At 37.6% G+C, this 23,658-nt stretch overlaps 1 protein-coding gene across 16 annotated transcripts in view; it reads right to left on the bottom strand.

Annotated features, from left to right (window-relative positions):
- ANK3 (ankyrin 3) overlaps nucleotides 1-23,658 on the bottom strand; it is a 641,124-nt gene that overhangs the window by 222,567 nt on the left and 394,899 nt on the right. For all 16 annotated transcript variants that reach the window (XM_058543390.1, XM_058543388.1, XM_058543400.1 and 13 more), the window contains exons 2-4: nucleotides 11,526-11,627; nucleotides 11,016-11,114; nucleotides 10,699-10,797 (exon numbers count right to left, since the gene is read on the bottom strand). In XM_058543390.1, coding sequence (XP_058399373.1) covers nucleotides 10,699-10,797; nucleotides 11,016-11,114; nucleotides 11,526-11,627 — 300 coding nt within the window. The remainder of the gene's footprint in view (nucleotides 1-10,698; nucleotides 10,798-11,015; nucleotides 11,115-11,525; nucleotides 11,628-23,658) is intronic.

Raw genomic sequence — 23,658 nt, 5'->3', positions numbered from 1 at the left:
TGTGTGTGTGCGCACGTGCACGCATATGCTTGTGTATGTTTCATCTTTGTCACTCTTCCCAGAGCTATGAGGAAAACCGAAAGGTAGTTTAGGATTGCCCCTATCATATTGCTGACTATTTTCTCATTTGGCCAAAATGAAAGATTATTTAAGCTTTGGTGGATTTAAATCAAACAAAACAAACAACAAAAAAAAACCCCAACAATCAAAAATATTAAGAAAGAAAAGGTGAAAACCAGTGTGGATTTTTCTTATAACTCAGTGAATGACTGAGGATCTATCTTTCCTCATCAGCAGAAATTTCCAGGTTCAGATTTTTTTTCCTTTTACTTATTTGTTTTTCCAGTTGTATTGAGAAGTAACTGACAAACATTACTGTATAAGTTTAAGGTGTACAGCATGATGGTTTAATTTACATATATTGTTAAATAATTACCACAATAGGTTCAGCTAACATTCATCTTCACATATTGATACAATAAAAAGAAAAGAAAGAAAAAGGAAAAAAATTTTCTCCTTGTGATGAGAACTCATAGGATTTACTCTCTTAAGAACTTTCCTATTTATTATGGAGCAGTGTTAGCTATAGTCATCATGTTGTACATTATATCCCTAGTACTTATTTATGTTATAACTGGAAGTCTGTACCTTTTGACCCCCTTCTTCCATTTCCTCCTCCCCTCACTCTCCACCTCTGCTAACCACAGGCCTCATCTCTTTTTCTATGAGTTTGGGTTTTTATTTTTGGGTTTTTTTTTTTTAGATTTCACATATAAGCGAGATCATACATATTTGTCTTTTTCTGTCTGACTTATTTCACTTAGCATAATGCCTTCAAAGTCCATCCTTGGCAAATGGTAGGATTTCCTCATTTTTTTATGGGTGAATAATATTCCATTGTGTATATATACCACAACTTTATCCATTCATCCATCAGTGGACCCTTAGGTTGCTTCTATGTCTTGGCTATTGTAAATAATGTTGCTATGAACATGGGGGTGCATAAATCTTTTTGAGTTAGTGTTTTCATTATTCTTGAATATACTCCCAGAAGTGGAATTGTTGGATCTTATTGTAGTTCTCCTTTTAATATTCTGAAGATCCTCCACACTGCTTTTCATAATGGCTGTACCAATTTACAATCCCATCAATAGCTCACAAGGGTTCCCTTTTCTCCACATCCATGCCAGCATTTGTTATCTCTTCTCTTTTTGATGATGGCCATTCTAACAGGCGTGAGGTGATATCTCATTGTGGTTTTAATTTGCATTTCCCTATTGGTTAGTGATATTAAGCATCTTTTCATGTACTTGTTGGCCTTTTGTGTATCTTCTTTGGAGAGCTGTCTATTCAGGTCCTATGCCCATTTTTTAATTGAGTTATTTGTTTTTTTGCTCTTAAGTTGTATGAGTTCTTTATATATTTTGGGTATTAACTGCTTATCAGATATACGGTTTGCAAATATTCTTTCCTATTCCATAGGTTGTTTTTTCATTTTGTTGATGGTTTCTCTTGTTGAGCAGAAGCTTTTTAGTTTGATGTAGTCCCACTTGTTTATTTTTATTTATTTATTTTTTTGGTGAGGAAGATTAGCCCTAAACTAACATTTATTGCCAATCCTCCTCTTTTTGCTGAGGAAGATTGGCCCTGGGTTAACATCCATGCCCATCTTCCTCTACTTTATATGTGAGATGCCTGCCACAGCATGGCTTGAAAAGTGGTGCATAGGTCAGTGCCTGGGATCTGAGCCTGCGAACCCTGGGCCGCCAAAGCAGAGCATGTGAACTTAACCACTATGCCACCGGGCTGGCCCCCTACTTGTTTATTTTTGATTTTGTTGCTTGCGCCTTAAGTATCATATCCAAAAAATTCATTACCAAGACCCATGTCAAGGAGCTTTATTTCCTATGTTCCTTTGTCAAATATTAGTTGACTATACATGCTTGGGCTTATTTCTGGGCTTTTGAGTCTGTTCCATTGGTCTACTTGTTTTTACGCCAGTACCATACTGTTTTGATTACTATAGCTTCATAGTATAGTTTGAAATCAGCAAGTGTGAAGTCTCCTGCTTTGGTCTTCTGTCTCAGGATTTCTTTGGCTATTTAGGGTCTTTTGCGATTCCATATAAATTTTAATAGTGTTTTTTCTACTTCGGTAAAAATGCCATTGGAATTTTGAGAGGAATTGCATTGACTCTATAGATGGCTTTTGGTAGTATGGACATTTTAACAATATTAATTCTTCCAGTCTATTAATATGGTATATGTTTCCATTTATTTGCGTCTTTGATTTCTTTCATCAATGTCTTGTAGTTTTCAGAGTACAGATCTTTCACCTCCTTGGTTAAATTTACTTCTAAGGATTTTATTGTTTTTGTTAATGTTGTAAATGAGATCAATTTCTTTTTCAGAAAATTTGTTGTCAGTGTATAGAAATGCTACTGATTTTTGTATGTTAATTTTGTATGCTGCAACTTTACTGAAGTTGTTGATTAGATCTAACAGTTTTTTGATCGAGTCTTTAGGATTTTCTATATACAATATGTCATCTGCAAATAGAGACAATTTTACTTCTTTCTTTCCAATTCTGATGCCTTTACTTCTTTTTCTTGCCCGATTGCTCTAGTTAAGACTTCCAGTACTATGTTGAGTAAGAGTAGTGTAAGTGGGCACCCTTGTCTTGTTCCTGATCTTAGAGGAAAAGCTTTCAACCTTTCACTATTGAGTATGATGTTAGCTGCGGACTTGTCATTTATTTATGTTGAGATATGTTCCTTCTACGCCTAATTTGTTAAGAGTTTTTATCATGAATGGATGTTGAATTTTGTCAAATGCTTTTTCTATGTCTATTGAGATGATAATATGATTCTTTTCTTTCACTCTATTAATGTGATGCATCACATTGATTGATTTGTGTATGTTGGACCATCCTTGCATCACAGGGATAAATCCCATTTGAACGTGGTGTATGATCCTTTTAATGTGTTGCTGAAGTTGGTTTGCTATTATTTTATTGAGAATTTCTGCATATTCATCAGGGATATTGGCTTGTAGTTTTCTTTTCTAGTAGTGTCCTTTCCTGGTTTTGGTATCAGGACAACGCTGGCCTCATAAAATGAGTTTAGGAGTGTTCCATCCTCTTCAATTTTTTGGAGGAGTTTGAGAAGGACTAGTGTTAATTCTTCTTTGAATGTTCAGTAAAATTCACCAGTGAAGCCATCTGGTCCTGGGCTTTTCTTTGTTGGGAGATTTTTGATTACTGATTCAATCTCCTTACTTGTAATTGGTCTCTTCAGATTTTCTATTTATTCCTGATTCAGTCTTGGTAAGTTGTATGTTTCTAAGAATTTTTCCATTTCATCGAGGTGATCCAGTTTGTTGGTGTATAGTTGTTCATAGTAGCCTCTTATGATCCTTTGAATTTCTGTGGTATCAGTTGTAATGTCTCCTTTTTCACTTATAATTTTGTTGATTTGGGTCCTTTCTTTTTTTTCCTTGGTTAGTCTAACTAAGGTTTTGTCAATTTTGTTTATCTTTTCAAAGAACCATCCCTTAGTTTGGTAAATTTTTCGTATTATTTTCCTGTTCTCTATTTCATTTATTTCTGCTCTGATATATATTATTTGCTTTCTTCTGCTAACTTTGGGCACAGTTTTTTTTCTTCTTTTTTCTGGTTTTTTAAGATATAGAATTAGAGCTCTAACTGTTTATTTGAGATCTTTCTTGCTTCTTAACGTATGTTTATTGCTATGAACTCTTAGAACTGCTTTTGCAGCATCCCACAAGTTCTGGTATGCTGTGTATCCATTGTCATTTGTCTCAAGAAACTATTTTATTTCCCCTTTAATTTCTTCTTTGATCTATTGGTTGTTCAGGAGAGTGTTGTTTAATTTCCATGTGTTCATAGTAATTACATAAAAGAACATGATAAAGAAGTCAAAGCATACTGATCCCAAAAGATATAAAAAAGCAAAAAAAAAAGACAGCAGAATGAGACAGAAGGAAGAACAGATTTACAAAACAACCAGAAAACAGTTAACAAAATGGCAATAGTAAGTCCTTACATATCAATAATTACTTTAAACGTAAATGGATTAAATTATCCAATTAAAAGACACAGAATGGCTGAATAGATTAAAAAAACAAGATCCAACAATATGCTGCCTACAAGAGACTAACTTTAGCCTTAAAGACACACATAGACTGAGAGTGAAGGGATGGAAAAAGACATTTCAAGCAAAGGGTAACCAAAAAATAAAGCAAGGGTGGCTATACTTATAGCAGTCAAAATAAACTTTAAACTAAAATTGTAAACAGAGACAGAGAAGGTCGTTATATAAAGATAAAGGAGTCACTACATCAAGAAGATATAACAGTTGTAAATATTTATGTGCCCAACATTGGAGCACCTAAATATACAAAGCAAAAACTCACAGAGCTAGAAGGAGAAATAAACAGCAATAAAATAACAGTTGGAGACTTTAATACCCCACTCTCAACAAGAGATAGATCATCCAGACAGTGAATCAATAAGGAAACAGTGAATTTGAAGAACACTATAGATCAAATGGACCTAACAGACATATACAGAACATTCTATCCAAGAAGAGCAAAATACACATTCTTCTCAAGTGCACATGGAACATTTTCTAGGATAGACCATATATTACGCCACAAAACAAGTCTTAGCAAATTCAAAAAGCTTAAAATCATACCAAGTATATTCTCTGACCACAATGGCAGAGAAACTAAAAATCAATAACAAAAGAAAAACTGGAACGTTCAGATTTTAGGAGTGAAGTCCTTAAGGAAAAATTCCAAAATGGATGTTATTCTCTCAGACATAAATATCAACTAGAAAATTTATATCAGTGGATTCTCAACTTCAGAGCAGAGGTATGCTGTAGTTCAACACTACCTAAGAAACACTGGTCTAGCTACAAATATCTGGCTTCTAGCCCAACGTACATCCACTGATCTTGAGTTTACTTTCCAGAACCAAACCTTTCATGACCAATGAAGAAAATCTAAAACCAGGCACTGGGGTTTAGAGGATGCTGTTCTTATAGACCTGGAGCTTCCAAAGAGTGATTCTTGAGAAGCACAGCTTTTAAATCATTTTGCATGCCCTTTTCACAATGGCAGAGAGTGAAACGTGTAGAATTGGAATTACTCAGAAACAATATGTAGACAAGAGATATAGCAAGATGGAGCACTATAATAAATCTTTTTCCACAATAGCTCTTCCTCTTCTTTTTTGGGTGCCTACCATCCTATGTCCATTACCTGAAAGTTGGTCATTTTCTGAACGGTCACATTATTTCATATTTTTTCATTTTTATTGATATGTAATTCACTCACCCATAAAACCAACCATTTTAAAGTGTGCAATTTAGTGGGTTTTTTTTTAGTATATTGACAAAGTTGGGTAACTATCTCCACTATCTAATTCCAGAACATTTTCATCATCCCACAAAGGAACTCTGTACTCTTAGTATTCACTCCCATTCACCCTTTACCATGCCCTCTGGCAACCACTCATCTGCTTTCTGTCTCTATGGATTTGCCTGTTCTGGACATTTCATATAAATAAAATCATATAATATATGGCGTTGAATGGTTTCACTTTACTTCTGCTGTCCATATTGATAAAAACATTTCTGGTGAGGCCTCCATAATGGAAATTTCAATTTTAGAGTGGGCATTTCAGCGTGTATGTGTTTATTTTGTTTTGCTTTAGTTTTGGTCAGCTAGTATCTGTTTCCTCTTTATTTGGCGATATCATCTCTATTTTCTTTAGAGGAACTGTCTCTTCCCTGATATGTAGGTGGGACGTGTCTTGGTTGGACTTTGAGACAAATTGGCCTGCCCTTTTTCAACCATGGGGCAGGCACATGTGCAGGATATCTTCTGTTTGCCCTTCCAGGTCTACTCTCTATCCTTCTCAATTCTGTTTTCTGCCAAATCTCCCTTCCCCACCCTCAAATGACATGTAGGGACTATATCAAAGGGCAACCTTACCCTTCAGCTTCTGGTTAGGTTCTCCCACTCCCCACCCCAACTATCTGGTTTCAAGAGCTTTCTGAAAGCTTCTTTAGTCTTCTATGCTATGTGTTCCCCAATTAATTCCAATAAATTCCCTATTTTGCTCAAGTTACTTTCTGTTGCTTTAATCCAAATACACCAATTAATACAAATTTCATCTATCAAGAAAGGATCAACAAGATGTGATAACACATATATACTATTTAGTTATAGTTTGAAGGAAAGAATTCTAAGTATCCTTTGAAAAAAGAGAATAAAGTTATCACCATTACTCTCTAGTGCAAAGAGGCTTAAGGCATAAGTAACTGAATATGCTGTCATTGGACAACCTATGGCTGAAATGATTTTCTGTGAAATAGCACCTGGATAGGGAGAATGGCCAGATTTCAGAAAGGATGTTACTTTTCTCTCAAGTGAAAAAAGTACACCACTGTTTCTATATTAATTTCCTAGCTTAGGAAATTTCCAAAACAAAGAGCTGGCCAGAAGGGAACATATGAGCGCCCAATTTACATTTTCTTTTCTGTAGCAACAATAGACTCAATTCTCAAAAGGCAGAGCAGCTCAAGGTTGAGCGAGCATGCTGTTTGATATCTGATTTTATCTAATACCTTCAACACATTCTGCTCTGAACGTTTACTGTGGTGTTATTATACGCATGCAAATCTGCAGACTTATAATTTTCTAGATAGTACTGATGCATGCTGCCTAATACCCACCAAAATAAAAGACAAGAAAAGTCCTCTTGTTATTTCATTTAAGTGAGGGCTTAAATTTTATCCACGAAATTTTCTTATCCATCCTAGTTTCCTATGGCCAGCCTTTGTACACCATAAAGTGCTCCTTTTAATTGAAATGTTAAGGGCATGGTGATAGATTTGCACTGATTTATATGATAATTTTTGTGGAGGTTGGTTAGATTAGAAGTGTGCTATAAAGTCAAAAGTCAGAGAGGCTCTATCTGGCCCACACCCATTGTCTGACTTTATCAAGACCTGACCTCCTAGTCATCATAGAAAATATTAAAGAGTCTTGCCTGTGTTAACCTTGCTATGAAAACGTGTCCATTTATTTATTTTTTTTTATTTTTATTTTTTGGTGAGGAAGATCAGCCCTGAGCTAACATCTGTGCTAATCCTCCTCTTTTTGCTGAGGAACACCGGCTCTGAGCTAACATCTATTGCCAATCTTCCTCCTTTTTTTCCCCCAAAGCCCCAGTAGATAGTTGTATGTCATGGCTGCACATCCTTCTAGTTGCTGTACGTGGGACGCGGTCTCAGCACCGCCGGACAAGCGGTGCATCGGTGCGTGCCCAGGATCCGAACCCGGGCTGCCAGTAGTGGAGTGCGTGCACTTAACCGCTAAGCCACGGGGCTGGCCCAAAAAACGTGTCCATTTAGAATACTTTAATAGTTAAGATAAGATATTATTTGAAACAGACTTCGTGTCTTTATAAACACCGTTGGTGCCTCATATTACAGAATAGAGACAGTGAAGGAGAAAAGAGTAAGGGATGTCATTTGATGTGGCAGTTTGATATTTTTCAATAGCAAACACTGTTAATCACTGGTGCTCTATTCAGTAAAAAGTATTAAGGACTTAATCATAGTAGAGTTCTTTTTTTTTTTTTTTTTTTTTTTTTTTTTTTTGTGAGGAGATCAGCCCTGAGCTAACATCCGCCAATCCTCCTCTTTTTTTTTTGCTGAGGAAGACGGCCCTGGGCTAACATCGGTGCCTATCTTCCTCCACTTTATATGGGACGCCGCCACAGCATGGCTTACCAAGCAGCGCGTCGGTGCGCGCCCGGGATCCGAACCAGCGAACCCCGGGCCGCCGCAGCGGAGCGCGCGCACTTAACCGCTTGCGCCACCGGGCCGGCCCCCATAGTAGAGTTCTTTATAATCACAATTTAATTATTCAACCCAATTCTTTTTCAGTGTAGGCCTAAATGATTCCTGGAATGTTAAGTAATATAAGAAAGAGTTAACTAACTTATTAAGATCTAAGATCGAGGCAATGACAAAAATTAGTTTAAAACAATATCTACACGTTCATAGTTTATAGAGCCTCAGTTTGTAAGTTCTGAACTTGATATTGCCCAATGTCATTTTTATTTCACGATAAGGAGAATTTTTTTATTTAAGGAGGATGTGGGACTCTCCTTACACTGTTTCTCATCAGCGATTAAATATTGCTTATAGGTTAAAATTTCACTTAGGATGCTTTCTTGAATATTAATATTCCTGTGATGCTTTATGTGCTGAAATGGAATTTAATCTCATTTCATGGCATTATTGCTTGTTGTTCTTTATTAGAGTTCGTAATAAAGGAAAGCAGTTGAAAAGCTGCTACCAGGAATTACCACGGAAACTTCATTCTGCAGCACGTTCTTGTCATTATTTATTCTGTCCATGGAACGATACACTTCAGAAGGCATATGGGGGCAGGTGTCCAGATGAAGGGGGACATACTTCACTGTGAACTGTGTGGCAGGGTATGTCAGGCACAGCTGCAAGGAACAGGGAATTTCACAGCCTGTGTTCTTTTCCCTCACTTCATCATCAGTAGGGAATGTGTAGAAATTGAAATCAAATCTGGTTAGGATTTTATTTCAACTGCAGCTTTGCCCACACATTACAGAGAAGGTTTAAAACTATGGCTGCTCTGAACACTAGTCAAGAATGTGCGCAATGTTTAAAAGAAGGAGGTTTATTTTTCCTCCCTTGGGGGAAGAAAAAGGAAATGAAAATGGATTAAAGAATTTTCCCACTATCTCAGAGCTTGACACTAGTTATTTTCTAGTAAAAAGTTATAGGGGCATTAAAAAAAAAATGGTTTAAAAGCATTCGTGTAGTGAGCCTGTCTATATCTCTCTTCAAGTACTACACTTGTCAATATTCTACTTTGCAACACTTCTTTCTGGAAAAGCATTATTATTCCAACTGAACTCTCATAAGGAATCAGAATAAGCGGCATAGACCACCTAACTAAGGTCCAACCACAGGGAAGTAGATATAAATTAGACCAAATATAAAAGAAATCACGTGGTTGGAAGCACCATGCAGTTTCTTTTCTATGACACTGATATTTAATGGCATCAGAGCTATCACTGCTATGGCTCTAGGAATGAGGGAGGAAGTTGTGCAATTCTGTGCACCCATAAAATATAGGAGGCTCCTCTTATCCGCAGATAATCAGTACTGAAAAAAGCTGAAATCAAGTGCACTTAAAATCCACATGAAAAGGCCATAGTAAATAATGAAAAAAGTTATATTGAGACTTCGTCTAGAAAGATAAAACTGGAAATGGTAAAAGCAAGTTTATATGATTCAACAAAACCAGATTATAACTGCATTCATGTACGAGTTCTGAGAATGAACCAAGACTGAATCAAATATGATTTTTTGTGGAGAAAAAGTATAATTTTTCCAACAAAATTATATGATAGCTTGACATCCTTTACTTCACTTTTTATTTTCATAGCAGAAGCAAAAAAGACAGTCTTTTTGCAAAAACTGTTTGAGACCAAAGGCCTCACCTAATTGTTTTCATTTAATCTTTTGATTTTCAAATCATTCTCATCTGAAACACCTATCAGGAAATCATCCTAATTCTTCACACACTGTCTGGTCTAATGCTGCCAGAAAGCCACATCCTCTCAGCTTAGCTGGGCACCCAGCAGTTCTCCAACATCACTTTCCCTGACTTCATGAAATCCCGTGCCTTTTGCAAAACTTGCAGTTTTGTTCTGTAATCAATTTGTTCAATATTCAACACCCTGGAGTAGATACTGACAAACAGAGGTGGACAAAAGCATTCAACTGGAAGGAAGGTTTGAGTAGGGACCAGTTTTAAAAACTGTCAGGTCCTTAGAGGATATTTGTGTGTTATGATGATGTTTGCTTTCCTGGACAACCTCTTGTCTCTGGCGACTCAAGTATAACTTGGATAATGAGGAATTACATTTTTAAACCAATAAAGTGAAGTTAATTCTTTCAGACTCAAAGTCTACCAAATGATAATCTCTTGGTATTCTTGTTAGAACTACATGCAAGACTCTGAGAGCTTATAGGAGGAGCTACTGAATGAATTATTAGTGTACAGCCATTACAAAGAATCTGGAAATTTTAAAGTTTGGAGACTTTTAAAGTTCATTCCGCTTGTTTTTTTCCTTTTTAATCTGTTTTAGGGTACAACAACGATGCCTTAGTTAGTAAACAGGAATTAAGCAGTGTCTTTCTTTTTTCAACTAGATAAAGCATTGATACATTCTGAACTTCTAATAGCATTTCCTCATTTATAGGCATCCCCGCGTCCTTTGCGGGTTAATAAATACTGAGACTGGATCTCAGCTAGCATCATAAAATAGTATAAGACTCTGCATTACAGACATCGCCTAAACATTTGTGTCTATGACTACCAGTCATACAGTTTCATAGATGAATGACTTAAAAATCTCTACCTCTCATATACGTGTTGCAAATAAGGATATATATGAATTTAAATAATCTGCAATAATACAACTATTCATTGAATATAACTCTTAAGTATTACATTCTTAGAGGTTATATGAACCAAGCAAGCACCTGACCCAAAGACCATTATTTGTAAATTATAACAACAAAATTTCTTTGCAATAGAGTGGTAGGTTTACCTGAGATTGTGCATTGACATTGGCTCCATTTGTAACCAAGACCTTTACCACCTCTGCTTGCCCAGCTAAAGATGCTATATGCAACGCTGTGTTTCCTTTCTGTAAAATGAAAAGCAAGACACGTCAACTCTCCCATCCCTCTCTCTCTGTTTCAACACTTTACAAAATATCAAATCCCTCTCTGTTTATATAAGTTCCCCAAAGAGAACAAAGTTGGCAAGTATCTCATGAGAAGCGTGCCCTGATTCCTATCAAGGGCTGAATCTTCATTGAAGAAGGTAAGTGATAAGAAAAGCATGAAATGTGTGATTACGGACCTTTGTAGCTGCATCCACATTGGCTTCTCTCTGCAGCAGTTCAGAAACAACTTCTACATGGCCTTCTTTGGAAGCAAGATGGAGAGCGTTCAACCCATTCTGATTAAAAGTGAGGGGAAAGCATTACTCAGCAGGCTGAAAATAAAGCAATCAACAGTCTACCAAGAACTCTGAAGGTAACACCCCACCAACAATCACTTGTATGTGTGCAGTGTAGCAACTTGAATTAGGGATGAAAGTACTCGAAAATTAGGTGGGTTGTTCTGATATCGTTACTTACTAAATTTTAGGAATTAATTATTAGAGGACGCATACCTACATTTCTGAATGCTCCTTTAACAAAGCAGAGAATAATTTATAATTCAGGATGGTAAAATTTAACAGAAAAAACTGGCAAAAAAGAGAAAGTCTTAGTAATATGTAACGAAAGATTTAAGGAGTTTAAAGTCTGGATTTTTAAAATTTTAACTGAAAAATTAAATAGCAACAATGACAATAACCACAAATAACCTGATTGCAAATGTTGATGTCCACTCCGTTTTTTATGTAGTCAAGGGCCTTTTCTAAATGTCCAGCTCGAGCTGCTCTTAAGTAACTTGCATTGGCGTCAGACTAAAAGAAAAAAGAGAAACATTTCGGTGAAAAATAAAACTAATGTGCATGTTTCTAACTACTCAGTTTATAGTCCAAACTAAAAAGAAAGTAAAATTGAGATTTTTAAATTGAACTGTTGTATTTCTAACATGAAAATACTAGTAAAAAGTCTTTGTAAAGTCACCAGGAAAACAACAAATTCTTTACAAGTTAGTTTCAAGTATACGAAATTACCCCTTGTGTGATCGTCTGAAGTGAAAGAGAAAATTTCCCATAATGTGTAGGCACCTAAATCAACATATAATTTCTGGAGGGTATAGAGAAATCCTATACCTTCCTGGTGATTACATTAGGAAAACCTCACTATTCGACCATATCAGAAATTTAACATCTATTCCACTCTTTTGTATCTAACTATCACAACCAATTTTTCAATTAATAGCTTCAAAAATACATTTAATACTGTTACAGTTGTTTACCAGGAATCTGTGGGTAATGATGTTCTCTTGGATTTTCCTACAGGAGATAGCCATGTGTTAGAACATAGATTGTATTTGAAAAGCATTTATAAATGTCTACACAGATTGTGAAGCATATATTCCATATATTTTCAAGCTAAGGCCACAGTCTGGAGAAAACTCTATTAGGAATATTAGCAGGAGCAAATAAATACATATCAAATTTAAAAACGACAAAAACCAAACCTGTAATTCATTCACCAAAAGCTTACAACTCTGAACTACTGTTAAACTCTAACACGTACAATTGCACAGTTGAAACCACCTACTACTGAAATCTTTAATAGAAGGAAGACTGTGAGAGGAAGGACTGCAAAGTGGGCCCTGCACAATTTGTAAAGGAGTCTTGCTCAGAGTAGAACAATACAGAAGCAAGTTTTCTTGAAAGTGCAGCCAAAAACATCTCGTCACCAGTTGTAAACGCAATCATGCAGGGTATGGCTTTAAAGAGCAAAGTGTCTTCCTTCAGCAGTTTGGTGAATGCTTCCTTCAAAGCCCCTGCTCACATACCACCTCATCTGTAAAGCCTTCCCAGACCTCCCAGGCAGAGCTTAATTGCTGGGTGCTCCCAAAGCATTAATTTCATTGAACTCTCTTGGTATTTATCACAGCATCATAGTTTTTGGTATACCTGTCCTTCTTTCTCCCTAAATTGTAAGCCCCTTAAGAACAAGCAGAGGCAGATTAAGGGGTAGGCAACTGGAAAGCTGCCAAAATGCCAATCTTTGAGGAACACTAATTCATCCCTGGAAATGTAATTGAGATGAAGGAAATTCGACTCCTCAGAAGAGTCTTTGCTTCTCGTGTGGGTCAACTCAGTTAAGAGTTGACTTGCTCAGGACCTCAGCGGAGAGGGCACTGCCTCCAGGGCCTCTATCCTTCCCATTTACAGCAGTATGCCTCTCTCTGAAAGAATACTGCTTCCTCTAAATCGGGGCTTCTCAACCTCAGCACTATTGGCATTTCAATCCAGATATTTCTTTGATATGGGGAACAGTCCTGTTCAGTGTCAATGTTTACCAGCATCCCTGGCCTCTACCAACCAGGTAAAAGTATTATCCTCTATTTGTGACAACCAAGTGTATCTCCAGAACTGCCCAATTTCCCTGGAGGGGGTGGGGCAAAATCTCCCCATTTGAGAACCACAGCTCTAAGGTAAACAGTAAACCAATTTATTTAAAGATTGTAGGAGCCCGCCCTGTGGCTTAGCGGTTAAGTGTGCGCGCTCTGCTACTGGTGGCCCGGGTTCGGATCCCCGGCACGCATCGACCCACCGCTTGTCTGGCTGTGCTCAGGCGGCATCCCACAGACAGCAACTAGAAGGATGTGCAACTATGACATACAACTATCTACTGGGGCCTTGGAGAGAAAAAGGGAAAAAAAAAAAAAAGGAGGAGGATTGGCAATAGATGTTAGCTCAGGGCCAGTCTTCCTCAGCAAAAAGAGGAGGATTGGCATGGATGTCAGCTCAGGGCTGATCTTCCTCATAAAAAAATAAAATAAAATAAAATAAAATAAAATAAAATAAAATAAAATAAAATAAAATAAAATAAAATAAACTTAAAAAAAAAAAAAAGATTGTAGGCTTCAGTAGGCTTAAATCTTTGGCCTGCCTGGATTGCCACATGCCTTGACCTAGCACAAGGCAGTGACTATATGTGAAATATTCATCTTTCTGTTTCCTCTGCAACTAGAAGCATTCCTGGCACATAGCAGGTACCTATAAATGTTTTGTGAATGAATGAATCAATAAATAAGTAAATTGTGTGAAAATAACTGTATTAATTAAAATATTGCCTGGAACAATACAGGAGGCTTTATTAAGAACGACAACAGCTATTTAAGTTGAGAATCAGCTACGACACAAAGCTGAATACCAGAGATCATAAACTAAGCTATTGAGTTGGGTATCTGGGAACACACGTAGGTACCGCCAAAATAAAACTGGGATTTGAGTCAAGCATGCAAATCATTTAATTGGAGCAGAGGGTTAAGTAAGAGGAAGACAAGAGACATAGGTTTAAATGCGACAAAGGACAAACCCAAGTTTCCAGGAATTTAAAGAAAAATAAAATGCAGTCTAAAAAGGTTCACTGCTTTGAGAAGGTTAGTTTCTATGTTTGGTTTGTGAGTTCAGTTAGAAATAAATTAGCTATGCAAAATGGCTCATTGTACCATAAAATATCATCTTCTCTGTGCCTGCTCAATGACTTATCAGTGAATTTGCCCAGAAGGGCTCTGATGCTGTTCTGGGAACACATGACATCAGTCTGCCTGGATATTTGAACTGCCAGAGATAACAAATGAGTTAAGCATCCTAAACTCTGACTTTCAGTACTTAAAAACAGCAGCTACAGAAGTTCAAAAAGAAGTGTTACAATTCAAGGAAAGCCTCTGAATTGATTCCACATCTGAAAATGTTTGGCAATTCTATACACTCTCCATTTTCCTCTCAAATTTTCTCAGAATTTCCTACCTGAAATTCTAAAGCAAAACAAAATACAAAAGATATAAACCCAACCTTCTAATTCAGTGGTTCTCTACCCATTTGGAGTTCGGATTCTTTTAAGATTAACAAACATTATAAATAAATTATTTTCCTTCAACAATTGCACGTATATGCAAACACACACCAAATCTGCATGCACACATCAAATATGCATATGCATACATAATTTGCACACTGTTTCATGTGGCTCAGGATTGCTAAGCCTGTTCATGAATTCATGTTTAATAACACCTGCTCTAATGATAAAGAGTTCTCTGGTGGATACCTTCACGATATCTATTTCACCCAACAACCCTGGTATCAAATAATTCCCAGAGGTAGCTAATTTATCGCCTGAAAACTTTAGGAGGAAGAGAAGGGACAAAAATTTATTTCCTTCACGTTCACTCTTCTCAACTCTCTATTACATACCGACAGGCTCAACATAAGAACACATAACAATCAGCCACTCTGTATTTTAAAGAAAAAGTATAGAAGGAAAAAGAGGGAGGAAAAGATAAAGAAAAAGCAAGAAGAGGAGAATGAAGACTGCCTTGAAGAAAATTGGCATCTTAGGAAATGAAGTTGTTAATGCTCACAGAAAAGAACCAAGAAGTTCCTCCTTTTACTCCCAACCACCTACAAGCAATGCAGCCACATCTTCCTTCCACAAATATTTGTTGAGTATCAACGATGTGCTAGCCGTGCCAATATCTGGCTGTATGGTGGTGAACAAGACAGATGTGGCACAAATTAAGACTTACTTGCCTTTATCTTACTGCCTCTTATACTTTTCCAAATCACGTTGCTTAAGTGGCAGGGTAAATAATGGATCCTTTGCTATTTATTTTTTTCAAATTCTGCTTCTAATGCCTATATATACTGTTGCTTGTTTCCTTACTGTTAAAAAGTAATATTTTGCATTAGGCTCAACAGCAATGTGTTGCAGCTCTTAGCTGTCATTTCATCAAATAACCAGGGGTTACTCTTAACACAGGCTACAGCCTGTTTTTTAATCTTGAGCATTCTATCAAAACAATGTCTCTTTAAAGCCAGTTGTAGACAAATTACTATGGAAGGAAATTAGGTCCCATGAGAAGCTGAGCTCTGCCACATGGAAAGTCATACAGAGAAGGTCACTGCCTAAGGACTTAGTCAGTACAAAATGAGTATAACCAAGTTGCTTAGCATTTTTTTCCCCTGGATGATCAAAATCTGAGGGAAGAATTTGGAAAATGAAAACATCTTTCGTCACCATTTAATATCTTATCTACTTAGTCATTTTACTAGACAGGAAAGAAATATGAGCCATGCATGTTTTTCAAGGAAATAGCTTCAAGGATAGAGTCAAACATCAATATGAATTAATCTAGTAACTCAGCATTTCCACCTGTACTGGAATATTGATATTATTGAGAAAAAGCAGTGATTAGAAAAAATAAGCATTTCCTGAGTGCCAACCTCAGTAATAACTAATACTTCATACCTCTGACTAAATGCTAGACACTATCACAAGTGCTTATGTTAACTTTATATTATCAGTCACTCAATACAATTTATATTAATTGTATAAGTCCTAATACTAACTTACTTTGTCCTTATTTCCATGAAGTAGTTTAGCTGGTTGAATATTGTCCCCCCAAATTCATGTCCACTTGGAACCTCAGAACGTGATCTTATTTGGAAATAGGATCTCTGCAGATATAATTAGTTAAGATGAGGTGATACCAGATTCGAATGAGCCCTAAATCCAGTGACTGAGGTCCTCATAAGAAGAGAAGACACACAGACACATAATGGAGAAGAGGGCCATGTTATGTTGGAGGCACGAACTGGAGTTATGTTGCAGCAAGACAAGTAACACCAGGAGTCACCAGAAGTTGGAAGAGGCACAGAAGAATTGTCCCCTAGAGCCTTTGGAGGGAGTGTGGCACTGCTGACACCTCGATTTTGGACTTCTGGCCTCCAGAACTGTGAAAGAATACATTTCTGATGTTTTAAGCCACTTAGTTTGTGGTGGTTTGTGATGGAGCCCTAGGAAACTAATACAAGGAGATACTATTACAAGCTCCATCTGAAAGATGAGGAAACTGAGCTTTAGAAAGGATGAATGACTTTCCCAGGGACACACAGCTTGTGAGTGGCAGGGATATTAACCCAGACGATATGACTCCAGAGCCTAGACTGTCAATCACTACTCTAAGAAGGGATGTTTGGACTATAGTTTATGCTCAGTAACTCTTGGTTCATTCATCTTCTATCCATCTGTCCATCCATCTATCAATCCATCTAACCATCAAATTAACTATGTAGCTACTTTCAGGTACATCTTCTCTAGACATAATTCCTTCATTGAGTTCATTTCAAGGCTCAAGATCAAGCTGACAGTGGATTGCCAGAAGAAAAGCAGATCAGAGACTCAGTGAGTATATAACAGAGCTCTGCTCCATTGCTTCTAAACCTCAGAGGGCAATCTCTGGGGCCCATTAATACCTGATCCACCAATTCTTTAATCTTTCCCCTTTATCCCATCTTCCCAACTATCTGGGAACCATGTGAACGGTAAGATCCTTCCTGTAAGCTTCTGGTTCCTTTTCTCTATTGTCCTGCCCTCTGCCTACCAATATACTTAGGTGTTTCTTAAACCCCCCAAAATAATCTTCCCTTCTACTTTTCTACCTAGCACCCCTTGCAAATGATGATCTCCTCTATTTCTCACTATAGTGGACTGGTTAATTGGTCTGTATCCCAGGTACTCCATTTACTAACAGTGTTACTTTTGGCAAGTTTCTTAACATACATGTGCCTCAGTTTTCTCAGCTATCAAATGGGGATAAAATCATCTCCTGTTAGAATGCAATTAGATAATTCATGTAAGGTAACAGTGTGAATGCATGGCAAGCACTCAAATGATTATTATTTTATTTTTAAATTATCTTATAAACATCAAATGTTTTGAAGGATTGGTCTAGGCTCACTGCTTCTATACCCTTAATACTAATTCATATCTGAGTCCCTGGGAATATGGCTTCTCTAGCTAATTAATAAAGTCTTTCTGTACAAAATCACTGATGACCTGCCAATCATCAAATCCCATTACTTACTTTTAATTCTGTCCTCTCTTAACATTGAGCCATTTGACAGTACTGATCACCTTCTCTTTCTTGAAAACTTTCCCTTTAGCTTCTCTCATTTCTTTGTCCACTCGTTTTTGTTTCTCACTGCCTCAACACATCACTGAAAAAAATGAGCTTTTTCCATTTTCAGAACTCACAGTTTCTTTCCTTCCTGTGCTCATTCCCAAAGCAACCTCATCACTACCACGGCTTCTGCCATTCTCTCTGAGCCCAACACTCTACGTCTGTATCGTGCCCATCTGTATCCCAAAACATTTCCACTTCCACGTCCCACAATTCACTCACCTTGACAGCAACAACAGACATTTACTGAGAACATATAACGTTTCTGCTACTGCAACTAGGTACTAATGATAGAGATGTGAATAATAAATTCCCTTATTTTGATTTAAAGGTCCCAAGATTATCCTAGCCACACAGGCATACACCTTGGCTGTGAATCTTTGATTACTTGTTTCTTCTTCCTTCTTTCCCTTAAACTTTCTTCCAGAAAGTTTCATGTATGCATCCTATCAAATATTCTGCCTCTGGGGCTTTTATAGTTTCTATCATCCTTTAAAAAACTATTTATCATAATGTGTATCATATATACAAAAGAGTATCTAAAATATATATGAACAGTTTAAAGAAAAATCATTAAAAAAAAACACCCACATACTCACCTCTCAGCTCAAGAATGCAAGTTACAAGTAGCTTTGCAAACTTCCAACAAGCCCTGCCTTGACTGGCTCTCCAAAGGCACCCCCTGTTCTAGTTAATCATCCTCATGCCTTTCTTTATAGTTTTAACATCTATATATGCCTCCCTAAGCTAAATATTATGTAGTTGACTGTCTTAGCACTCTATATAAATGAAATCATACATTATGGATCCTTCTACGACATGCTTCTTTAGTCTAACGTTGTGTTTCTCAGAGTCATCCATGCTGACATGTGTAACTGTAGTCAATTTATCATTGCTGCTTGAAGAAGATTCCATTATGTGATTATAACACAATGTATCCACTGCAGAGTTGATGGATGTTTGTGTTGTTTCCAGTTTGGGTCTACTATGAACGGTGCTGCCATGAACATTGCGGCACTAGTCCTGGTGCATAAAGGCAAGACTTTTTTAAGGTATATACCTAGGATCAGAAATGCTGGGTCATTGGTTATGTGCTTATTCAACTTTACTATTCAGTGACAAATTGTTTTTCAAAGTGATTGTACCAATTTACATTTTCTGTAGTTTGTGATTATTGACTGTGAGCTCGGGTCCCTTAAAAATTAATCTTTGGAAATTCTTTTGGGCCTGGGTTAACGCTGCTGTATTCCAAAGAGGAATTTAAGATTGCTTCTGCCAGTTGCCTGGAGGCACTATCAACCCAAGCTTATTTTTAAAATAAATGTTTGCCTTGAGGGTTTCTTGTTTTTGTTTTAAAGACTACACAGATAAATTTAGATCTCAAACTGGTATGGATATGACGGATTCCTTGTGGTTACAAATTCTCAGGGGAAATTTTTTTTTTCTTTCCATTTGGTAACAAACTGAGACGGGCAAGCTTTTGCTCTGCTCGTCTACGTGGTGGGTTTATTTCCTGTCTACCCTTATATTGGGAGCTACACTCTTTTGGGGCCCAGCTTAACGGAGTGTCTCTTATTAGACTGTATACTTTGGGCCTGTTTTAGGCTTTATCTCCTTGTGCCCTGTGTCTATGCAGCCAAGTAAAGCTGGTTCTTGCATTCACGTCATTTTTTACCTCTGTAGATCATTTTCTTTTGTGCCAGTTCACAAGACTTATTTTTTATCATTTTCTAACATCTTAGCTTCACTAACAGCTGAAAATATACTTAACCTTTGTTTTATTTTGGTGAGGAAGATTGGCCCTGAGCTAACATCTGTGCCAATCTTCCTCTATTTTGTATGTGGGACACCACCACAGCATGGCTTGACGAGCCGTGTGTAGGTCCACCCCTGGGATCCAAACCTGTGAACCCTGGGCTGCCGAAGTGTAGCACATGAACTTAACCACTAAGCCACCGGGCTGGCCCCTATACTTAATCTTTTTTTTCCATTCACCCTGCTACTTTCCAAGTTTGGGTCCTTACCATGTGATGTCCAGATCATTCTAAAAACCTGTAGGAGGTTGTAGTTAGCACACTGCCGTGGTTGAATATTCCAGAAGCATGAACACTATTTAGGAACTCATGAGGAGCCACTGAGGGTTCTGAGAAAATTACGACAAGGATGATAGCTACAATTTAGTGAGTACCTAACACAGGTCAGGGACCTCTCTAAGTATTTTATTTATGTTATTATTATGTATTATTATACATGCATTATTGTTATTTATTTCTTTAAAATTCAATCAAGATAGGAACCTTCATTACAGATGTGGAAAACTGAGTTTCATAAAAGTTCTGAAACTTTTATGAAAAGTGGCTTTCCCAAGTTCACACAGCTAATAAGTAAGCGGCAAGGATGGAAACTCAGGACAAGCCCAGGCTCTTTGTCCTCAACACCAGGGGTTCCATGGAGCCCTAGAGTTCAAGAATACTGAGATCAAGAGTCAGGCTGAGGGAGCAAGTTTCAAGGACTTATTTTCGGTTTCATCCCATGTAGATCTACTTTTGTTTGTTTTATATGATGTTTGATGACATACTTCATTTGTAAAAATGTTTCTGCTTTTAAACCATAGTATTCAATTTCTATGGCATGACCCTTTAAAACCAGTCTCGAGGGGCCGGCCCCGCCACTTAGCGGTTAAGTGCACGCGCTCCGCTACTGGCAACCCGGGTTCGGATCCTGGGCGTGCACCGACGCACCGCTTGTCCGGCCATGCTGAGGCCGTGTCCCACATACAGCAACTAGAAGGATGTGCAGCTATGACATACAACTATCTACTGGGGCTTTGGAGAGAAAAAGGGGAAAAAAAGGAGGAGGATTGGCAATAGATGTTAGCTCAGGACCGGTCTTCCTCAGCAAAAAGAGGAGGACTGGCATGGATGTTAGCTCAGAGCTGATCTTCCTCACAAAAATAAATAAATAAATAATCAAACAAACAAATAAATATTTATTAAAAAAATAAAAAAATTTAAAAACATAAAATAAAATAAAACCAGTCTCAAACACTTCCAGCCTGAACTAAAACACGAATACTAATCTTGAAGGCAATCTAGACAGCTTATTATTCCCTAAAGGCTTATATTTCTCGATGGGCCCCATAATTTCCTGGCACCGTGACTGCACCCACGACAACCCTTTGCCAGTCAGGCTCACCATCACTCCTTGCTCCCCCTCCCCCATCAATAGATTCACCTACTAAATCCTAGGTCCAGCTCAAATCTTTGCTATTTTCCCTGATTAACACTAGACATGACCCTTTCTCTCTTGGGACTCCTATAGCACTTGGTCTGTTCAGCTTAGGTGCCAGCTATCCCATCAAGAGGAACTATAATCTCCTTTAGGGTAGGTCCTTGTCCTGTTCAGGGCTAAGTTCTACGTAATAGACTCTTGGTAAATGCTGAACGAAGAAATGCTGATCTCCAATGCATAATCCAATGCTCTAACTGTTCCTTGAGAAGCAAAAACATATACCAACTTAATTCGGAACAAAAACGTCTGCTTTCTCTCTTTTCCAGTCTCTTGCTGTCCCTCCATTTCACTAGACAAAGAAAGATAAGAGTCTAGTGACAGACTTAGGGGTTCTTCCTCTAAATTTCAAGAGAATATAAAGGAAGTGCTCAGTGGGTCTGAGTTGATTCTCGTTTCTTAATTCACTTTGAGCACACAGCCTGATTTTTAATGTGCCTGGATCACCTATGGAGCAACGTATTTGTTTCAACAGTAACTGTCAGAAAGAATATGCAGGTAAAGTCTGCATTGTGTTGTGTAATGAACCATTAGGCATTTTCCATAGACTGCCACATATTCATTCTCACAATTTTGTGAAGTCTGTGCCATTATCAACTACATTTTACAGGTTAGGTAATTTGCCCAAGGGCATTCCTTTAGAAACTGGCAGGGCCAGGATGAGAACTCACGTCTACCTGGGTTTAGAGCTCTGCCCTTAACCCCTACTATCTAATGCCTTCCTTCGCTAAATGTCCTAGAGTGATATAAAAGGGGAAAAAGGAACTTACAGTCGTTGAGTAAAGAAGGAAAGGAATAGCAGCAACATTTATTTAGCGTCATCGGAGAGGCAGGAACTCTGCTAGGTACTTTACATATGTGAACTTATTCAACAGTCCTCGATGTTTGATATTTGTGTGTTTTAAATGAGAAAATGACAGCTCAATAAGCTGCATAAGCTCCTATGTGTTAGAACTAGAATTTGATGGGCCGGCCCCGTGGCTCAGCGGTTAAGTGCGCACGCTCCACTACTAGCGGCCCGGGTTCGGATCCCGGGCGCGCACCAACACACCGCTTGTCCGGCCATGCTGAGGCCGCGTCCCACATACAGCAACTAGAAGGATGTGCAACTATGACATAGAACTATCTACTGGGGCCTTGGGGAGAAAAAGGAGGAGGATTGACAATAGATGTTAGCTCAGAGCCGGTCTTCCTCAGCAAAAAGAGGAGGGTTAGCACGGATGATAGCTCAGGGCTGATCTTCCTCACAAAAAAAAGAAAAAAAAGAACTAGAATTTGAATTTAGGTCTGTGTGCTGGCACATCCCAGGGATATATTGCTGGGTTATGGTAATTGTTCTTTTAACCAACCTTCCTCGCTCATCGTTCCTTCTGTCTAACAGGATCGATGCGCAAAAACAGAAAGACAGACCTTCCTCCAGGATTCCCACACCCAACTGCTCCTCCTAGTAGCCAATTTTGTTTTTTCTCTAACATGTTTATGCCAGTTGTTCTGGTTGTTGTAATTCTGCACTTATTTAGGCATTATTTAAACTAGGAAATAGTACACAGAGACAGATTTTTTTATGATAATGAAATTAAATGCTTTGTAAACACTTATTAGAAAGAAATTCCTAAAAACATTGCTGTTGAATCAGATATGGATGAGATGACTGTAGGGATGAAAATAAAAATCAGGAAAATCCAGAAAGATTCTATACTCAGATTACTTTAATATTTAGCTTTCCTTTAAAGATACTGAAACTGGGACTCTCAGAAAATGTGCTGATTTTATGGGAAGACATGAACTCCAGTCAGTGAACCCATGCTCAGAGAAAAGGCCTCATCTTCACATCCCACATTTGGCAAATGGACGTACATTTATGTGGGTTAAAGTAAAAATCAAATGTTAACGAATATGTGATTCCTGGCTGCTAACCATTTAAAAAAAACTAACCAAAGAACTACTGATATAAATTTTGCTGCATAAAAGTTCTTCTATTAACTATGCTTTCTACTTCTCAAGAAGATTCTAAGACACCTCTAACAAAGCTTCTTCTAATAAGAATTTCAAGAGGCATTATCTAGGTGCCCAGATCCAACAGACCACTTTGCCCTGGTTTCTGGTCACACATCAGAAAACACAGTCCAGGAAGAACACCGATTTTCTGACTTCTACATTGGACATGCTAATTTAATGTGAACGGCAGTACCAGTATATTTATGCAGACATATCCAAAAGTACATAAATCTGTTTTCTTAAATCCACATTCTTAACTCCACTGTCAGGTTGTATGGAAAGTGAAATGAGTCTGGTTCTTGGAGTAATAAATAACATACCTTTTCTACTATTAAATTAAAACAAACCTTCAAAGTGAATGTTATGTTGTTTATTCCATCACCAGGATTAAGGGTTTATATTCAATAAAGGGTTCAATATCTAGCAGTTAAGCAGTAATGTCTACTTGGCCTCTACTGGGAAGATGCAGTTATTGCTTTCAATAATCCTATAATCTAGCTGTGTAGACTGGAGCGAGCACGGGGAATGAGAATTCATAGCAGAGGAACCTATGGAAG

This window comes from Diceros bicornis, chromosome 6, assembly GCF_020826845.1.
Source record: "Diceros bicornis minor isolate mBicDic1 chromosome 6, mDicBic1.mat.cur, whole genome shotgun sequence".
NCBI lineage: Eukaryota > Metazoa > Chordata > Mammalia > Perissodactyla > Rhinocerotidae > Diceros > Diceros bicornis.
The sequence above is the reverse complement of the archived record's forward strand: the minus strand, read 5'-3'. Positions and strand labels throughout refer to the sequence as shown.